This window comes from Aphelocoma coerulescens, chromosome 4A, assembly GCF_041296385.1.
Source record: "Aphelocoma coerulescens isolate FSJ_1873_10779 chromosome 4A, UR_Acoe_1.0, whole genome shotgun sequence".
Taxonomy (NCBI): Eukaryota; Metazoa; Chordata; class Aves; order Passeriformes; family Corvidae; genus Aphelocoma; species Aphelocoma coerulescens.
The window spans coordinates 13,381,899-13,401,685 of NC_091018.1; the positions used below are offsets into that span (position 1 = coordinate 13,381,899).

At 42.5% G+C, this 19,787-nt stretch overlaps 1 protein-coding gene and 1 long non-coding RNA gene across 3 annotated transcripts; both read left to right on the forward strand.

Moving 5' to 3' along the window:
* The first annotated feature begins 3,797 nt into the window (after positions 1-3,797).
* LOC138110467 (uncharacterized) lies at positions 3,798-4,444 on the forward strand. Its single transcript, XR_011150943.1, has 2 exons — positions 3,798-4,221; positions 4,316-4,444. It is a non-coding gene; the product is annotated as an uncharacterized lncRNA (long non-coding RNA).
* Positions 4,445-11,345: 6,901 nt separating this feature from the next.
* NXT2 (nuclear transport factor 2 like export factor 2) lies at positions 11,346-19,141 on the forward strand. 2 transcript variants are annotated; one of them, XM_069015384.1, is made up of 4 exons: positions 11,346-11,450; positions 13,498-13,584; positions 14,693-14,837; positions 15,723-19,141. In XM_069015384.1, exons 1-4 carry the CDS (start codon positions 11,436-11,438, stop codon positions 15,899-15,901), a joined length of 426 nt encoding a protein of 141 aa, XP_068871485.1. In that variant the 5' UTR covers positions 11,346-11,435; the 3' UTR covers positions 15,902-19,141. The 2 variants fall into 2 exon arrangements, with proteins under 2 accessions (XP_068871485.1, XP_068871483.1); XM_069015382.1 differs by lacking the exon at positions 11,346-11,450 and having other exon boundaries at positions 13,480-13,584.
* The last annotated feature ends 646 nt before the right edge of the window (positions 19,142-19,787 follow it).

The following is a 19,787-nucleotide window of genomic DNA, read 5'->3' on the forward strand; positions in this document are numbered from 1 at the left end:
TTGGTTTTACTGCTGGCATTGTCATTAACAGTGTTCTGTGCCTGTTATCTGGTCAGATGAATTCTTTTTCTGTTATTTCAAGACATTCCAGTATGCTAAGCTTTAAGTTGTCATTGATGTGCATGCAGCTTGTAAAATAATGTTACCCTTACCTCACCATTTCACTTTGCAATGGGATATCCTCCCTCTGAGTGTTCTGCCCCACAGTATGACAATATTCTATACTCCTCTCAGTGATTTTCCCTCAGTAAAATCTGTGTCTAGGTTTCAGAGCAATTGAACTACTGAACTACCATTGTTGCTGATTTCTTCACGTGTCTGCTGAGGATTATTGTGAAAGGTTATTTGGATTAATAAACAGAATTTATTGCCCATATAGTGCCTGTTCAGACCTTGACTGTTATGTCTGTACCCTAAAACATTATGCAGGAAGACAAAAATGTTGTTCATGTTAATAAATTACCATTTGCCTAAATTTCCATTCTCAAATGAGTAGACATTACATGCCCCTACTCTAAGCCTAAATTCCTTAATAAATTAATTAGTTTTAAATTGTGCTGCTGATCCATCCACACTGGTACACTAAGTGTACAACTGACTGTTGCTTTAAAATTCACAGAAATTTATCTGGAAGCTAATCTAGTCCATGTCACGCTTTTTAAAGTTTGTTACCATTTCATGCAAGCATCTCATTGCTGTAAAGAATCCCAACAAGCAGCTTAAGAAAACATTTAACGTAACTTGAGAAAATCTACAAAAAATTTCTCTTCCTAGAATCTTTTCCTCTAAACCTTTCTTCATGTAAACCAACATGTTTTCATTATACTTCAAATCTTCACTGGGATGAAAGTGAAGATACAATTTCTCATACATGTTTTAATATTTCTGACCTGAATATGTACAGTCTTGAAAGTCAGACAGACTTGTAAAGCAAGTGATACTAAACTTTTTCACAGAAGGAGGCAGATGGTACCTACAGGCAGGTGGATATATAGAGGGGACACACTCTGACAGCATTTTTCTGACCAGAAATGGAACTGAGGAAGCCCTGTGCATTTTACTACACAGACCCTTTGCAGTCTCCTGACCTTACTGTCTGAATTTTAATTGTGTTACAATTTCTAGTTCAGAGTTTGTTTACAACACTGCCTTCTTTTTCTTGATAGTTGTTCAAGGTTGTGAAGATCTGCCTAAAAATAAAAATTAGAGCAAGTCCCTTGTGCACATTTCTGTCTCCTTTCTCAAATGAGGTCAGCCAGAGATCAACTGACACCGATACTTGGAGTCTTGGTTGGATATAGAACATTGCTGAATACACCAGGGCACCAGTGAGTGATGCTCTGGGTGCACAATGGCTCTGTGATTCCTCCTGGCAAAGGACTGGCCCTGTAACCTGAGTGAAGCTGCCTGGAAGAGATGTGCTCTTTGCAGAACTCTCTGTGAGAGCACAAATCGAAGTTTGTACTCAATGTGCACAGACACCTTCACAGATCAATGACCACATTTCCTTGGTTCTCAGCAGTCTTCATTGTTTGGGGCATCTAGTACAAATAATGCCAAAATTCTCTGTCTTTATTAATTGTCAGGCTATTGCATACTCCAGAGCCCACTTTAAACTACCATTATTTCTTCCTTTTTGGCAATTGGATGCACTAAGGTGTGTTCCATCACTGTCATTTTACCTTCTTGTCTTTCTGCTTGAAACTGAAAAAGAACTTGGAAGCTTTATTCTGGTTGTGTACTTAAGTGCCACATAATCTTATTCCAAATGTCTGGGATTATAAAAATAACTCACTTTTCCAATATTTTCCTATACTTTTGCTTCAGTGATATTTGTGAGACACTCAAATGTACTGTCTGTATTTGAAGAGATTTTCAAACTTCAGTAATACTAATTTTCTTTTGTTTTCATGGCTGAGATGTTATACTCAGACCTAATATACTAAAAAGCCATAGGTCTGTGTGGCCTTTTAGGTACCTTAAGAAAAAATTTAATTTCCCAGAATATTGCCTCATAATATCCTTGAAAATATCTAACATTTTCTGCAATCTGCTCAATTACAAAAAGGAAGAATATTCTACAGTGTTGTCAGATCTTAAATACATAAATATCCTTCTTCCATCTCCTTTTGCTCTTTCTATCTCAATAATGGTTTGAATAACAAGAAGGAACCTTCGCTAAAGACACAAGCATCACCTCTCTCCTTCCAGAGGAATCTGTTTGATTGTTCACAGGTTCTCAACATCATTTCCTCAAACATCTACCAGATTGCAGCAGGCACCCCACTTGGACTCCATGAGGCTGCTGGTTCTTTTGCTCTCCCATTTATAGAGTGCTGCACTTGGAATGAAATTATTTATATTACTGTTAATTATGGTTACTAATTTTGCAGAGGGATGTAGTTGGTATTGGGAAGCCCGAGGACTTGGCTCAGCTGGTGGTGCCAGTGGTAAAAGGAGTCTGCAAGAACAACTTTAGATGAAGTTTTGTTACAGTAAAGATTTTAAACTCTTACCAGTGTCCCAAGCCCAGTCTGAAAGGTTTTACAAGCTTTGAAAATATGAAAGCTTTCAGGTTCCCATCTAAGGTATATAAAGGTGAGCTAAGTTTTGGTAGTTCTGGGACAAGAAGTTTGGATGCCTTCTATGCAGGGTCTTGTTCCATCAAGATTCTGGCATGACCACTACACTGAACACGAATGCTTGGAGAGCTGAGAGCCACTCTTGTACCCGTGGCTGCGTCCACGGGGGGACAAACGCATCTTGCTGTTTTTCATTCCTTACTCCTGGAAAGCAAAGTCCCCGCACTGATGCAAAGTAAGCAGATTGCGCCAAACGCTGTCCTTTGGACTTCGCTCTGACACGTGGTGGCCGGACCTGCCCCGCTGCTCGCCCCGCTCACAGCCCGCTGACGGCTCGCTGCCCCGCGCGCGCCCCGCCCGTGACGTCATCAAGCGCTCCCGAGCGCGCCCGGGCCGCGGCGGGTGCTGCGCGCGCGCCACCTGTGGGTGAGGAGGGGAACGCGCCGGGCCGCGGGAGCGCGGAGAGCGGGGAGAGCGGGGAGCGTGGGGAGCGGGGAGCGGGGAGCGCGGGGAGAGCGGGGAGCGGGGAGCGCGGGGAGAGCGGGGAGCGGGGGGAGCGGGGAGCGGGGAGCGGGGGGAGCGGGGAGCGGGAGCGCGGGGAGCGGGGAGCGCGGGGAGCGGGAGCGCGGGGAGCGGGGGGAGCGGGGAGAGCGGGGAGCGCGGGGAGCGGGGAGCGCGGGGAGCGGGAGCGCGGGGAGCGGGGGGAGCGGGGAGCGGGGAGAGCGGGGAGCGCGGGGAGCGGGGGGCGCGGGGAGCGGGGGGAGCGGGGAGAGCGGGGAGCGGGGAGAGCGGGGAGCGTGGGGAGCGGGGAGCGGGAGCGCGGGGAGCGCGGGGAGCGGGAGCGCGGGGAGCGCGGGGAGCGCGGGGAGCGGGGAGGGGAGAGCGGGGAGCGGGAGCGCGGGGAGCGCGGGGAGCGGGAGCGCGGGGAGCGGGGAGCGCGGGGAGCGGGAGCGCGGAGAGCGGGAGCGCGGGGAGCGGGGAGAGCGGGGAGCGGGAGCGCGGGGAGCGCGGGGAGCGGGGAGCGGGAGCGCGGGGAGAGCGGGAGCGCGGAGAGCGGGGCGCGGGGCGTGGAGAGCGGAGCGCGGAGAGCGGGAGCGCGGAGAGCGGGAGCGCGGGGAGCGGGGAGCGGGAGCGCGGGGAGAGCGGGAGCGCGGAGAGCGGGGCGCGGGGCGTGGAGAGCGGAGAGCGGGGCGCGGGAGAGCGGGGAGCGGGAGCGCGGGCTGCCGGGCCGGGACTCGGGGCCTGGCGACTCGGGGCCTGGGCAGGGACACCTCCCGCTGCCCCAAGTTATCCAAGCCCCGTCCAGCCTGGCCTTGAACACGTCAGGGATGGGGCACCCACAGCTGCTCTGGGCACCCTGTGCCAGGGCCTCAGCACCCTCACAGTTCCAAACTTCCAACCTAAACCTACCCTCTTTTAGTTTAAAGCCATTAGCCCTTGTCCTGTCGCAACAGGCCCTGCTAAAAAGCCTGTCCTCATCTTTCTTATAAGGCCTCTTTACTGGAAGGCGGCAGAGCCTTGTTTTTCTCCAGACTGAACAATCCCAACAACAATCTCTCAGCCTCTCCTCGCAGGAAATGTGTCTGTCTTTCAATCACTCTGTGTTTTCTATATTCTGTGAATTTAAAGATCAGCATCAGTAAGTTCAGCAAAAAACTTATCCTTCTTTACTTAAATGATGGAGACATAAGCTATCTGCTGTTTATCTTTGACTGTGTTCCTTTCCACCACAGATTCCCCTTTGAAAATCCGTGAGCTTAGTGATGTTTAATCAAATCCCATTTTTGGAGGAGTAACATTTTGGGTGACTTATTGTGATAAGTCCACATTGTTCATTCAAAAAGGATCCTTTAAAAAGTTGTCTATATGGTATTCATGGTATTATTTATTCTTCAGTTTAGTCCAAAAAAAAGGAAGCAAATCTGTTATGAGGCATCAGCAAGCCCAGGATGCACACAGCTGAGAGGATAGCAGGTCATTTTCAAGGACCTGCTTGTGGAGAGTTTCATAAAACACACATTTCTAATAGTGCATGCTGTTAATCAAAAGGTTGTTTGAAGAGAGTTTTCCTGTCTCTTGATTAGTTGTATGTTGCGAGGAGTTTAAGTTAACATGCTGAGTGTTATCATTCATGCCAGTTTCTCCTGTGCCACAAACAGTACTTGCAAAGAAGAAATTAGGTGGATAATTGTCTGGCAAGTTCTCTCTGCTAACTAGACTTCCCATCCATTATGTGCTTTACTGACTGTTATTAGCCACTGGAATATACTTTCAAACCAATTTTTTTCAGGATGCAACTTGATCTACTGTTTTCATTACCTTCACTCCTGGTGCTTATCTCCTACAGTTCATAGAACATCTATTTGGATGGGTACAGTTCTGTTCTTTCCACTCTTCAGAGGTATTGTGTGACTGTCTTAAATTCCCACATTTTCTTCTCACACATATTTGTGTGGTGATTTCATCAACCCTCAGCTTCAAAGCTTGCCTGTGCTGAGATGTTTTTCAGGTCTACCTCTCAATTTCTAAGCACTATCCTATCACATAATGTTGCTTCATTTCCTTTTGAATATCTTCTTCACCACAGTCCTCCCGGTTGCTCAATGCTGTAATAATGTGCTGCTTCATTCATCAAGTATTCATATTTCACTGCTTCATGCAAAACATTCCCTAATAACATTTCTAATAAACATGTTTGTTCTTTCCCCACAGCTATGACTCTCTAAGGTCACTCCCCAGCCCTGACTGTTGTAACATTTTCCACAATTTACATGATCTGGATTTCCCTTTCCCCCCCAGTTTACATAAAATGTATTTGTTGTCTCATGTTCTTAGCCTGGCGATTTGACTGGATCCTTCCATTGTCTCTGTCACACAATTTGATCTACTAAACATTACTTTCCACCTCCCCTTACTTGGGTGTCCTTAGCTCACAGTGAACGACCTTAAACTTGACCTTTTTGGAGATGCTACAGGCCCTGCAATTCTGACTGGAGTTACCCAGAGCTGTAAGGGGAACCCTGCACACTATGTAGGAAAAAATGCTCCAAACCTAAGGACAAAACCAAAATGTGACATTTTTCAGAATTTCAAATCCCAAAGAGAACCCCTCATGACAAATTTAACAAGCAATTGTTTGTGTCAGGCAATATGACAACTATTGAGCAAACAGCTGTTGCTCCCGATGGAAGATGTGTGACAGCTGGTGGGTCCAGGTGCATCAGTCTGGACTAAATCAGCAGAACACTGGCATGTTGGTTTATTCCTGCCTGTCTTCATGCCATTTAAGCCAATTTCTTGGGTGTTCTGCTCTCAATCCTTAAGGAACAATTTTTTGCACAGTGGCATATTAGTGTGTTGAAATGTAAATAATAGGGAGAAGACTTATAGTGAATCATGACCAGAACTTAGGGACACAGCCTATTATAATTCTATGAGCATGTTCACCCTGGATTTAAACCACCATTACAGGAGATTCTCACATTTCCTGTACTTTGTTCTTTAAACATACTGAAGTGGTATAGAAGCAAATAGAGCATTTTATCTGAAGGTAGTTTATCTGTATCTTCATTTTCCTGATTGGGACACTGTGCCCAATGTTTGAAACAATATCTGAGCCTTTTAGAGGACACTTTCCACTTTCTGAGAACTGAACAAGGATTGATGGCAAACCCCACCTATGTCCCTAAATAAGTTGGATGTATTTGGCTGAAGTTGTAAATGTGTGAGGTTCTGCAGCCTATTACCAGTACCCTGAGTCCTCCTGTTACCTGATCTGTTTTAGTGCCTAAAAGGAAATAATCTCTCATTATCCCTACAAAATAATCTTGAAATATAAATCCAAAGGTTGTCTAGGAAATCTCTCATGTTTCTGTCTCCATTGGTTTGGTCTTTCTGAAAAGAATCTTCATGTCCTTAAACCTCTTCACTAGAGAAAAGCAACATGGAGAAATAGTATTTTTAAAGATGATTATCCCTTTTCTCTCTTTGATGTAAACTCTAAAGGAATGCAGAAAAACAATTTTTAAAAAATGTCATAGGGCTTGGTTTTTTCTGAGTATTTACCTTTCTTGTCTGTTAGGTGATAAAATCATAAAGGTCCTTGTAAATCACTCAAAACTTGTGTTCCCCCACTACTTACTACTGTGTTTTTAAAATATATTCCTTATTGGCAATCATGGGAGTTAATAATCAGATTTAGGGTTCTTTGGTGAATCAGTATTTACACTGCAGCAGTGCAGAGTTTGTTATTAATAACTGCAGTGGGAATGGGAGTTCATCCTACTGGGTGTTTGGTAAATGCAGTACAAATGTTGCAGGAAGATTCCTGTGCTTTCCATTATAAACAATCTATTCCAAAGGATGTAACTTGTCAAAGAAAAATAGATTAGGCTGTTACAGATGAGATTATACACTGACCTAGGTCTCATCTATTTGGGTCTCTACCTCTATTTGGGTAAATAAATAGAACCTGTGAAAGAGTAAAGGTAAAAAGGAAACTTGTGTGTGGGCTTGCTCTTCAGCATTTCTTTTCATCTCCGGGAACAAACATCACTGTTTTAATGGATATTCCTTAAAATGATTGGAGAGATGGGAGCTTTCACAATCAGATCTTATATTTTACTTTTGGTTAACTGACGGCTGAGACTATTCGGGAAAAAGAAGAGTAGGTGGTGCCCTCCATGCAAGTCTTCACTAGAAAAGGTGGCAGACTCACTGCTTTGTCACTGCAGGCAACTCTGGGGACATCTGGGAGTTCTGGAATCCCCATGGCTGTCCCCATCTACACTGATAACTTCAAAGAAAGCACGGTGGGGGGGTTCCAATGTAAAGAATGCACATGCAAAGAAACATGTATGTAATATATTGGGATTATCTGTTTGGAAAATGTTTATCTTCTGCCCACAAATTGTCAAAGGTGAGTTATTAATGTTGTCAGAGAGCAACGTGTTATTGCAGCCACAGGCCAGAAATGTGCCAATGATTCTGTGGAAACAAGACAATTCACTGGAAGTGCTATGACTTTCTTCAGTAAATTAGATTGGAGGTATGTTTATAGTGTAAAGAAAACAGAGATGAGAAATAGCTCATTTTGTACAGCTTCTCTTCATTCCCTGACAGCCCTTCCTGTTAAAAGGCTTGTGAATAAGAAACTTTCCTTATTGTAGGTAGAAAATAGCAAGCCCTCTGATGCTAAAATTTGTCCTTTGGGCTCTGAGCTGGGTCTCCTGTTGTTCCATCTCATCATGCATGTACAAGGTTAGAAGGAATAGGGGGAGAAAAGTGGTTGTGAAAAGCAAACAGAAAAAATTCCAAATATTTAGGTCTATTCCAACTGCTGTGCTCAGGGGAAACCTAAGGCACAGTTTCAATTATCAGCTGGCCAAGGACCAACAGGGGAATTTGCACCTGTTTTGTAAGTTCTCCCAAAATGACAGTAATTATTTTTATTTTAGAAAAGAGACAAAATAGTTCAATAAAAGCAATGATATGTTGAAATTGTACCTGGGGAATATCCTGCCTGAAAAAGCTCTTTTAAGTTGCAATACATTTGGTCTCTAAACTGCTTGAATTTTAACTTTGTCTGTATTTGTCTGTAATTTGAAATTACTCTGATGCCTATTGATTACTTTCATCTGAAACACACTTAGAAAATATTGATTTGTGCATCACCTTTTAGCCGAGTAGGTTAATTGAATGGTGCTTGGGTAATTATTTCAGATGCAATCTCTGTCTAATATTTGCCTTCAAAGAGCTGATGGAATTGTTTGACATTTAGCCAAGATATTTCCTAAAACTGGAGCTTGAGCACAGGGGCAGTGGAACTGAGGTAGTGACTAAGGGTGCATTTTGAAGAAACTTTGTTTATTCCCTATTTAGCCAAGGCAAACAAACCAAAGGCCAGGTCTGGCTTCCACTGGGGTTAATGGGATTTTGCCATTTTTTTAAACAGTTGACTATTGGATTACTGATATTTCAGGGAACATTGGGTACCATTGTAATAACACAGAGAGCAGGGACAGTCCAAAGGAAAGGTATGCTGCTTTCCGTGCTGCAGAGCTGCTGTGCCAGATCAGCTGAGCACAGAACCATAGGTCAGATGCTCAGACAATGCTAAATAGTTTGGAATATTCAGGAATAAAAGTAAAACATCTGCGAGCATGTACTCAATAATCCTAAAGGATTCCCCTAACTCTTCCATTTGTAAAGAAAAGCAAGTGACAAAACTCTTCTTCCAGCTGGAAGTAAATTGGTTTTCACTGGAAAATGATTCCTTAAAAGGTCACAGGTACATTTGGCCTGGAGAAATATTACTTAGCATTTGATTGATGTTAAGCCCTCCCACTAACCAGTTAATTGTTGTGGGCTACCTCCCAGTGCCCAGCGTTCAGGCCAGAGCCAAAGGTAAATTGAGCTCAGACTATGCTACAAGCTGACCTGAGCTAACAATTTCAGAGGGCACATAATCCACAGTTCCAGCCCTGCAGGCCTTTCTCATCTGAGTGAACTCTGCACAGAAGTTCTATTAAATCTATCGTGCAGTAGTTAGTGCTCCATCTGTAGCTGATCCATAATTATTCATTTAAAAAAGAAGAAAATGTAATCAAAATTTACTTTAAATTTGCCTATTCTCAAAGGATGTCTCTTTTTTGAAGGGGAAAAGATATTGAAGGGAAAAAAAAACACAAATATGTTTACCTGGCCACATGTTTTACACACATATGGCCAGATTTTCACAAGAGGTCAAATAATGCTGCATTACCTAATGAAAGTAAGAGGATTTAAAAATTTCTTTAACAAGCAAATGTGGTGACACTTTAAACTGACCTGTTCTGAAAATTTATCCCCACTTGAGACTGCTTTGAATGGAGTAAAATGGAACAGTTATTTGTACTTGATCTCAGCATATCCCACTGGATACAATTACCACTTCAATATATAGCAAGTTCTGTTTTTCTTTAAAAAACAAGGGAGGTATTTATCAGGATAAGAGTCATTGCATTCCTCCAGTTCTGGTATGGCAGAAATTTGAGGTGGAGTGGTCACAGTTGAGAGTCCCCATGGGTCTGTAACAAGCACAGGTTCTGCCAGGGTCCACCTTTTATGCTGGGAACTGGCCAAAAATAGGCTTTCTTAAGTCCACTGCAGTTTAGTAAATCTCAAGTCCAGCTTTAGTATTAATTTTTTATCCAGCCTATAAGTCAAACATCTGAGACCTACTCCCAGTTGTCATTAAAATCAACAGATCAAATCTTTGAGTTCTCATTCAGCTCTTGCTCAGGCAAAACCCTCCAACACTGAGTCATGATCCAGTTTCACAAGCATCCCATTAATCAGAATCTGTCTGGATTTGGCCAGTGTCAGTTGCTTCCCTTGTTTTAGGAGAGAGTTCATCAAACATCTGTACATCTGGGACACATTATTGCACTCTCTGGTAATTTTATCAACAGTTGAGAGTCCTGCCTTTCACAAGAGCCACTCACTATTCACAAAGATGATCAGTCTTAGAGAACAGCCAGGCCAGCTTGAGAGATGAAGTGCTGTGTGAATTGCTGTCCTCGAGAGAATTCTTCTGCTGAACATTGCCAGATGTGCTAAAGCTTGGGCAGTCAGTGGGACTTTGGGAGCAGGGATGCTGCTTGTCCAGGAGCACCGTGCAGCCCGTGAAAGCTGAGGAGCCCCACAAGAATGGTCAACCTACCAGCTTAATTCAGTCACTCACACAGGCCACACATCGGTGCTTTGGTCTCTATTCAGTAGAATGGCTACAGAAATTTGGAACATTTGCCTTCTGCCGCCCCCTGGACTTGCCCTTCAATGTTGGGTACAGTGCTGCAGTGAGATTTGGAGACTGCAGTGTTCAAGAGTGTTATGATTCCAGTGATGTAATGTATGTTCTGAATCAATAAATTAAAAAGTATTGTAGCTTGTTGGGTTCTTTTAATAGAAAATGTTTTGGAAATCTGTCAGTGTTAATTGCGTGATTTTAGAAGAAAATAAACTATAACCCATTGAAAGTTACAAAGCCATTACTCCAAGTCCAGCAAGACTATTTGCAAAACTAAGGACTATCAGGCATCATTCATTTTATCAAGGATAATCAGGACCTGTGGGCCTAATTTGAGTCTATAACCGAGGTCATTGCAGAAATATCAGTTTGCTGTGACACAGAGCAAGGTTCATTTGAAAAGCAGCCTGGGCAAGATGCAGCCTGTCTTCATTTTTGCATAAGTCCTAATGCAAATGTGCATGATTGTCACATGAGGGATCTGTAGGAAAACGCGAACTCTTCATCTTACTGGAGATTGAATTCCGTTTTCATTTGGTGGTCATGACTTGCCCAGTAGCAAATATTTTACAATAAAATTCTATGCAGTTTGATTCTGGAATTATCCAGTGGTTTAAATTTTAATTGATTTTGATCAATGGCTGAAAATAAAAGAAGACATGGCCTAACCCAAGTGGCTGAACGCATTTCTGAAATCTTGATACATCTTTACTTCAGTAAAGATATTTTTAGTTATTTTGGGTAAATTTGACTGAAGTTTTAAGGCAGTTACTTCTAATTACTCTATACAAATAGAGAAATAGATAATTATACACGCTATTTAATTGTGATTACAATTTTAATTCCTTTTCCCGAGTATCAGCTCTCTGGGGAGGTTTCCAGCAGCGATGATGTGAAAGGTTGCTAATATTGATTATGGAATCAAAGCCCCGCCGCAGCCGGACCGGCTTTGCAGGCGGAACGCTCCCCGGGGCACCGCGGCGCGGCGGAACGCTTTCGGCGAGGGACGCGCGGCCGGAAGCGGTCGACCTCGCACTTCCGGCGCCCTCCCGCCTCGCCGCCCCATGGCCGCGTCCGTGGTGAGTCCGGGCCGGGCCGGGAGCCGCGGCCTGGGGCCGGGGGAGCGCGGGGTGTCCGGCTCGGGAGGGTGCTGCGCTTGAGAGGGTGGGTGTGGGAGCGCGGGGAGGCCGCCGGGAGTGTCCCGGCTCCGTGAGGGACGGCGCGGGCAGGGCGGTAGCGGCTCAGCGCGGGGTGTGGGCAGGGGTCACTGCCTCCCTCCCGAGGGTCCCCGGCGCAGGGCGGGGGTTCGTGTGTTGCGGCCTCAGCGTCCTCGAACAGGGGCCTTAGGACAGAGAGGGGCTTAGTGAGGGCGTCGGCAGCGGCCGTGTACGTTGGAAAACTGCTTGGAGTTGCCGCCAGAGTCTTCGGGAAGTTGATTCTGGGGTTGTTTGGGTGTTTTTTTCAATTACGGCTTTCCTGTTAAATGCTGGGAAGGAGGGTTTCTGACTGAGGTGGTTGGACGTTGCAACCCGAAGGAATTGTGATCTTCTCCATTCTCGGAGATGTCCAAACGTGGCAGGAGACAGGACAGAGGACACAGAGCTGTCAGATGCAACCTGGAAAGTGGATCAACCTTTGCATTAAGCTCTGCTTTGAAATGGGATTAGGACCAAATGACCTCCACAAGTTTATTCCAGCTAAAATCGTTCACAGAGTTTAAAACTGTGTTCTGGTTGTGGCTGTAAAAACTTGCCAAAACCGACAGAGCTTATTTCCACTAGACTTTTATTGCAGGTACGCCAGCAACTCATTCCAGTCTCCTGGTGTTTCTGCAGTGCCCTCGCCCACGCCCATTCCATCTCTTGGGAGCTGGAGGGGAGTGTTTGGTGCTGGTTGGGAAGGGCTGGTGTGCAGCCTGAGCTGGCTGAGGGCTCACGGCCCCCTGCTCTCGCTGGCACAGCAGGCAGAGCTGCAGTCACTGTTCCCAGGGCAGGTCTGACACTCCTGTCTCCAGAGTTTCTCTGGGCACTTTCTGGGACTGTGAGTTCAGAATTTGCTGGGAGAGGTAGGAAGATGAAGAGCGGGTTTGTGTCCTTGCAGGGGGAGAGAAAAAACAGTGCATAGTGATGTTTGTCTTTGCTGAATAAATAGGGATTATTTGATAGGCCATAGCTACTTTTCAAATTGGAACTTTCTCTGATTGTGAATATTTCTTGTGGTAATACCAGAGGAATTCCTGGGGGTTCTGGAGTATATTCAGTAAAAGCAGCCAAGAAAATGCAAGCAGTGACATTGTTCCACACTGATCAAGTTGCAGATACTGAGAGTATAATACTGGAATAAAACAATGATGAATAATAGCATTGTAAACAATTGATCAGAAGAGAATCAAATGCAGGTTTATGGGTGTATGGACAGGAAATTCAGAAGCTGCTTTCCAGGATGTCCCAGTTCAGGGTCTGTAAGACATCAAGGGCCAAACAGCTGAACAAACTGAGCAAATAACCCAGTGAGATCACAGTGCAGTGCTGGGACAACAAAGGTTGTTACCTGGGGATGAATAAAAATAGAGAGATGTAAGGAAAATAATGAGGTGTGAAGAGAAGTGATTGTTTTTGACCTGTGGATATAGGTCTGATTGATACTGGAAGGAATACATCCAGATGTTGGTGTTCTCTCTCTCATTATGTTTTATATTTCTATATATAAAGGTGTGTTAAAAAATGAGACTTGGATGGTGGTGTGATGGGGTTCTTGCTAATTCTCAGAAGTACATGAATAAATCTTATTCCTTAACTTTATTTCAGAACAGCCATCACAGCAACAGCTGTTTTCCCCGAATACTTGTGTGGCCACACTACCTGCAGCCAGCTGTAGCCCATTTTCCAATGTAAATATTTGCAATTTAAATACAATAAATATATCAGCATTCAAAATTGTTGCTAAAACTGTCCCCTGCCTAACAGCTGGTACTTCTGCAAGTAGAAAAGGAGGTCAGAATAAATTTCAACATTATTTGATGTCATCTTTTGGTGAGGATGGAAAAGACCAGTCAAAGTGACTTGCAGAAGAAATAATGATTGGGTTGCATAATTAAAGTAACTTGATATGATTTTTTCCCTCCAGGATTTCAAAACCTATGTGGATCAAGCTTGTAGAGCTGCAGATGAGTTTGTCAACATTTACTATGAGACAATGGACAAAAGAAGAAGGGTATGTAGCTGTTTTGGCAATAGTTAGAACTGTCTTGGCACTTTTGTTTGCTTTTCTACCTGTCATTACACGGAAAGCACCTGAACGTTGGTTACCATGTGCTGAACTGGCCGTGGCAGGGCGGGGCAGCTGCTCCTCCTGCAGAGGACTTGATGCTCCTGTGCAGTGTAAAAGGGGCTGCTCAGAAAGTGCCTCAGACTTCTCATGACCCTAGTTCAGTTGGTGTGGGACTATGTCTTACAGGTACAGGATTAGGTCAGTACAGGAAGTAGAACTTGCTTTATTCTTCCTTGAGGTCAGGATTTAGCTTCATTTTTCCCAAACTTCTTTCATTAGCAGTTACCACTTTTGGTTCTGGGGTTCTTCCGAGTGGCTGAGGTTGAAGCGGTACAGCTGTGTCTGGCTCTGCAAATCTTCAGGGACCACTTTGATGTGGTACCATGTGACAAATACTGTCACCAAAAGAGAGCCTTGGAGACTGGTCTTTGGAATTTTAAATGTACTGTAGCTGCAATTCAATAACTTGAAGTTTATGTGAAAGTACCAGCAGTCCCATGTTACTTCACAGTCACTTTGCACATGAGTAGGTTGGACAGGGATGTGTCAACACCTTAAAAGAGAGTTGGGCAGTTACTCAGCTGTGACAGCTTATGAAACATTTGGGAAATTGCTGCTGTCCTTTTCAAGTTTCACCTGTTCCTGGTCTTGCTCACTTTTTTTTTTATACTAAAATTATAATTTCCTGACCTAATCTGTGTTGTGTGCATACTCTCCCCCTCAGAAAGAAAACAGAAAATCAGTGATAAATTTATTGTGGAAAGGTAGCACTGTCCTTTTGTTAGCAATCAGTTCAGTTCTGTCATTACCTTTGTTAAAGAGATATAATCAGTATTTGAGACATGAGTCACTGTGCTACTCATAAAGGAGAATGTGTTTGTTAGTTTTAATTCTTGGTCAGGAGCAGATTGTTAAAAGGAGCTACTGTTTCAAGAAGGCATTCTACTGTCAAAGTAACAGAAGTAGTCAATAATTCACAGTGTAAGTTTTGTATGTTGTCCATTGCATGTTTACATATCTTTACTAAATGTGTATTTTTGTAATCACTCAGGCTTTAACCAGACTGTATTTGGACAAAGCAACATTAGTTTGGAATGGAAATGCAGTGTCTGGGCAAGAAGAACTAAATAAGTTTTTTGAAATGTTGCCATCAAGTGAATTCCAGGTTAATGTGTTGGATTGCCAGCCTGTTCACGGTAAGGTTGTATTATAATTTACTTAGTTATTTTTCATTTTTTTGTAACTATTGAAAGAGAGCAATTATAACAGTGCTTAGTAATTCCTTTGGAGTAAGCTTAGAGAAAATACCAAGAGTTGAAATGTCAAGTTGTGCATAAATAAAGCACAAACCAAGAGATGCAGCAACTATACACTTTTTTTCACGCCTGGGAAAATATTTTAAGGACTTTTTTTGTTTAGATCATATTCAGAAGTGATCTATTTTCATGTATGGAAAAATTTTGGCTTATCAGGTTATGTTGTGCTTGGGAGACCCCTATGGTGGCCTCTTGTACTGACCTGCAGTATAATGTGGAACAAATCGTTATTAACCTGTATGTACTTTGATTTCTTTACATCTAGAATAGGTGTTAAGTTCTTTAGATTTCTGATTAACAACTGGTAAAAAAAGGCTTACATAACTGAGAAATTAATACACTGCTTCTAATGGACATTTTGGGAAAAGCCTGTGGTCAAACACACTTGCTTTGCTCTGCTGTGAAAAAGATATAATTTCTCATAACGGGGGGTAAAAGTATATGCACGTTGCTAAATATCTCTATGTGTGTATATCTCAAGTAATGAGAGCTTATTCTAAGCACAAACGGAGGTGTTTGTCAGTGCTCTAAAATGACGAGCAGGAGATGAAAGTGGCAAAGCCATTGCCAAGCCGTGTTGGTGAACCCACCGCTGTCTGTGTAGAAACGCTGCACCAGAGCTGCACTTCCCTGCCTGTACCCAGCTGTTAGCCTGGCGCAGTGTAACCAGAGTTGAACACAAGCTTCTGTGTACATTTCCTGCCTCTTTACCTGCTAGTCTTTGTTTGAGTTGTTTTCTTCATCATTTCATACCTCCTTGTGAAGAACAAGCTACTCAAGGCCAGACAACAGTCCTCGTGGTGACAAGTGGGACTGTCAAATTTGACGGGGATAAGCAGCGCTACTTCAATCAGAACTTCCTGCTGACGGCACAGGCCACCCCCACCAACACCGTGTGGAAGATCGCCGGGGACTGCTTCCGCTTCCAGGACTGGGCCAGTTAGCAGGGCCTGGCACGGGGAGTGACCTCTCTCATTTGGCACCAACAAGTCCCACTGTGCAGGCAGCTGTTCCCTCCCACACAGGGAACGCACGCGCTCTTTGTGTTGCATCTGTTATTACGGACGGTCTACAGATGTTTCGGGGTTGATTCCAGTGACCACGGCTTTAGTTATAAACTTAAAATGTGAGAGGTTGCTCGTGTTAGTTGAATTTAGTAAAGTGCTGAAGGCAGTGAGCTGTATTCGAATCATTCCTAAAATGCCTTACATGCAGCTATGCTGCCACTGCTGAGTGCTCAAACTGTGCTGTTTGAACACAAAATCCTATTCATATACAATTCTGACCAAACATAATTTTTTTCAACTTGAAAAGATCTGTTTTTACAGTAGCATCTTCTCTCTTTTGAAAAAGATGCTTGTGGCATGAAGATGGAATTCTGAAAGCTACCTACTCCCAGTTGTAAGAGGCTGGGAAGGATTGCTATGGTTTCTACTGTTAGTGAAAGGAGCAAATACAGCTCCTAAGTGTGTAATCTCTCAATCCATTGGAAAGGTAATGTTTACCTTCTCTGATGCCAAAGGACTATATATCTTTGGGTTTCCTTTCGGTCTGAGCTTCCCAGACTTTGGTTGTTTATTCCATGGATTCATTCATATGTAGGGCATGCTGAATGATTCGGAGCTCCTGTGCCAATAACTCTTCACGTGCATGTGAAGGACTTCAAACTGATTATTTTTATTTTGAAGTCTTACTGTGACCTAGAAATAGGTCGGATACATGATTTCTGTTGGCTTTAATTCTGCATTCTGTTGCTATGAGGTTTGGATTATTTTTCCCTTATTAAGTCTGCAAGTTTGGAATCCTTTCTGTCTTTTCAGGAAACATTGTAGTTAAAAAGTGGCACTGAAAGTGTGTATTACTGTGAAGCCTTCAATTTTTCTCACCAGTACCGTTATTCAGAACAGGTGCTTGCATTATTTTCAATTGAGAACAGCAGCTCTGCACCACTAACACTATCTTCCTCTCATGCAGGTGTTTACTGTATTTTTCATGTTCTTTTTAAACATTGCCTTTAATTATTGATTCTGGGGGGTTTGTGTGTCTTGCTTTAAATTTGTAGTTTAAAGCTTCCAGCTGCTTTGAAACACTTTTCAGGACTGTAAGTTGAGAGTGTCCACCTTAACTTCGGAACTTAAGAGCAAATCTGAGTATCAGCAGCTTTTGTTTCAAACTGGTGCATTTTTGTTTTAAGCTGAGTAAAACAAACAAAAAAACAAACCCAAAATGTAGCTGTGTCCCTGAGCATACACTTGCTTGTAACTGAAAATACAGGAGGGGAGCTTGTAACTCTCATCATAGCCCATGTTTCGATGACAACAGCAGTCTGAAAGCAGTTACAACTGCAGCTCACTTGTTCAGTGACTTAAGTGGAGAAAACTGTGAAAATGAGCAATATCTCACTTGAGTGAAACATCTTAAAGCATCTGTAGTTTGTGAAGTAATCCCACAAACAATGGGATGTTTAACTGAAACAAGTGGCTTTATTTCCTTTTCAGGCCCTCTAGTCTTTACACCAGTAAGTTAGAATTAGTAACCTGTCTCTGTTCAGAGGCTGTTTATGGTCAGAACTATTGTGTACCTATTTTTCAGGCTGAAGAATTTGAATTCCTGCAGAACAGTGCAAGAACAGAATTTTTGAAAAACTGTAAATATTGTAAATACATTGTTATTTCTGTATGTAGTGAAGAAAGGATCATTCTATTTAATTACTGTTTGTTCTTAAGAGAATATGTGATGTTCATATATTTGTATTTCCTCTACAAATTGAAAACATAACCTAAGCATGCCTGTAACTGGTACAGCATTGTTGAGCTGTGACACTGGCGTGGTGTATTCTACTGGCTGTTTAACTTGCTGTTGATTGTGTAAGTGGTGTTACAGATCTGCTTTGCATACACAAAACAGGTTTTGCCTTTTAAAATGCAGCAGTGGTTGCAGCTGTGGCATTGGCTTGTTGGACTTTGAAGGCGGTCACCAGAACACACACTTATATCAGTACCTGATAAGCTTGTGCTGTGAATAAATACTTATTGGATATTTTTATCCAAGTTTGAATTTGTATTATAATAATTTTTAAGCTTTTTCTAGGCAGACTGGGAGATTCAAAGTATATGAGGCAATGTTTCAATCAGATGTTGTTCTCAATTATTTTCGTGCTATTCAAATGCAAGCTTGCTTTTAAATCTGACTTTTGCAATTAATATTAAAAAAACTGACCAAACAAAAAAACCCACCACTACCTGGAACATGACTGAGGAAGATAACTAACTGGCCTAGCTGGACAAACCCAGTTAAAACTCTTACTTAGTAAGGTTTGTAGCTGGAACAGGATTTGATATGCATACCCAGGGGTTTTGTAGGGAAGTTCATTGGAACACAATTGCTTCAGGCTGGGAAGAAGTGCCAGTTACTCCTGCCTATTTCCATTGTCTTCGATGAGGATCACTTGGGGTGATTCAGTACTACCATAATTAGCTCTTGCTCTTTATAACTGAAAATGCTGGTTTGCAAAATATTTTTATTATTCTGAGAATGTAGCTGTTAGAGTCAATTAGTGGTTTTACAATGGAGTAACTAATGGCACAAACAAAAAATCTTTCTTACTAGCTCCGTGCTGCTTGTTAATATTCTGTGCTGAAATTAGCAGAAGAGAACACAGAAATGCTTTCGTTTCATTCGGTACAAACCCATCCAGCTGGTTTAGTGTGACCATTGCTGACTCTACTGTAATACCCAAAATTTACAGTGGGCATCTATAAAATGAATATGTTTGTGCTCCAAACACTGAACTGGAGTTAATGCTTCCATTTTTTTTGTTTGAGACCAAGTTACTCATGTACAACCAGTCAGTGAATTAAAGCCAGCTGAAGAGCTAAGCACTTCCACATATGAAATTGTAGCAACTGAAGACTTGAGAGATCTTCTCTTTTGTGTATGTTCCTTGTATTGTCTATAGAAGTCACTGCTTTTATGTTGCTCTGTTCTTTTGGCATACTACAGTTAAATTGATTTAAAATGCCTATGCTGGAGAAAAGGGATTTGTTCTGATGGTATGAATTGTTTGTTCTGATATGCCTGTGCTTCCTTACCCTGTCTGGAGAAAAGCACATTATAAAGAAATGCTGTTTTACCAGTAAAATAACTTTCCACACTTGAATATATTTTGTAAGTTTTTGAAATTGTTTAAGACCTCTTGTAAGATTAATTTTAAAAAACTGAAAAAAAACCCAACTAAACAAAAAAATCCAAAAAACACCTACCTGTTACTCTACCTTTTTTTTTTTTTTTATTATTATTATTAGAAGTTTTCATAGCTCGTTCTTATGATATTAAAAGTGCAAGAAATAATTTGCGGCTTCCTTATCTTTACTGCTTGTGTTGTAGGTCTGAGTTCTGATTGTTGCCAAGTGGTGCTGGGGCACTGTGGAACAGGTGGGCAGCTCTCTGTCTGGGAAAAAATGTGTCTGGAATAACTCTATGGCAAATGCCTTGCCAAGAGCACTCTCAAGTAGTAAATGTTGAGCTGCCCAAAGTAACTATTTCAAATTAATGTATCCCTCTAAAATTTAGTGAAGTTTAGACTGTTCTCCAACACATACCTGGATGAAATCAAACACAATTTGAGCCAGATCCTTGGGTTGTAAATATTTTCACTGAGAACACGTTGTGCTTCTGCTCTCTAAGAAGAAATGAAACACTTAAATGGTAAACGCTTTTTGTGATAACTCCAGTGATTTATTCACTGTTTTGCTGTTTAGAACATTAAATTACTGATGCACATTTGCTCAGTGTAGACAGCAGCTTTTAAATGCTAACACTGCAAAGATG

What these genes read in the sequence shown, in the direction of transcription:
- NXT2 (XM_069015382.1), top strand. Translation starts at nt 13,480, where the DNA reads ATGATTTTTTCCCTCCAGGATTTCAAAACCTATGTGGATCAAGCTTGT. An exon ending in CAATGGACAAAAGAAGAAGG is followed by an intron (nt 13,585 to 14,692) that starts GTATGTAGCTGT and finishes GTAATCACTCAG; the next exon opens with GCTTTAACCAGACTGTATTT. An exon ending in GGATTGCCAGCCTGTTCACG is followed by an intron (nt 14,838 to 15,722) that starts GTAAGGTTGTAT and finishes CTCCTTGTGAAG; the next exon opens with AACAAGCTACTCAAGGCCAG.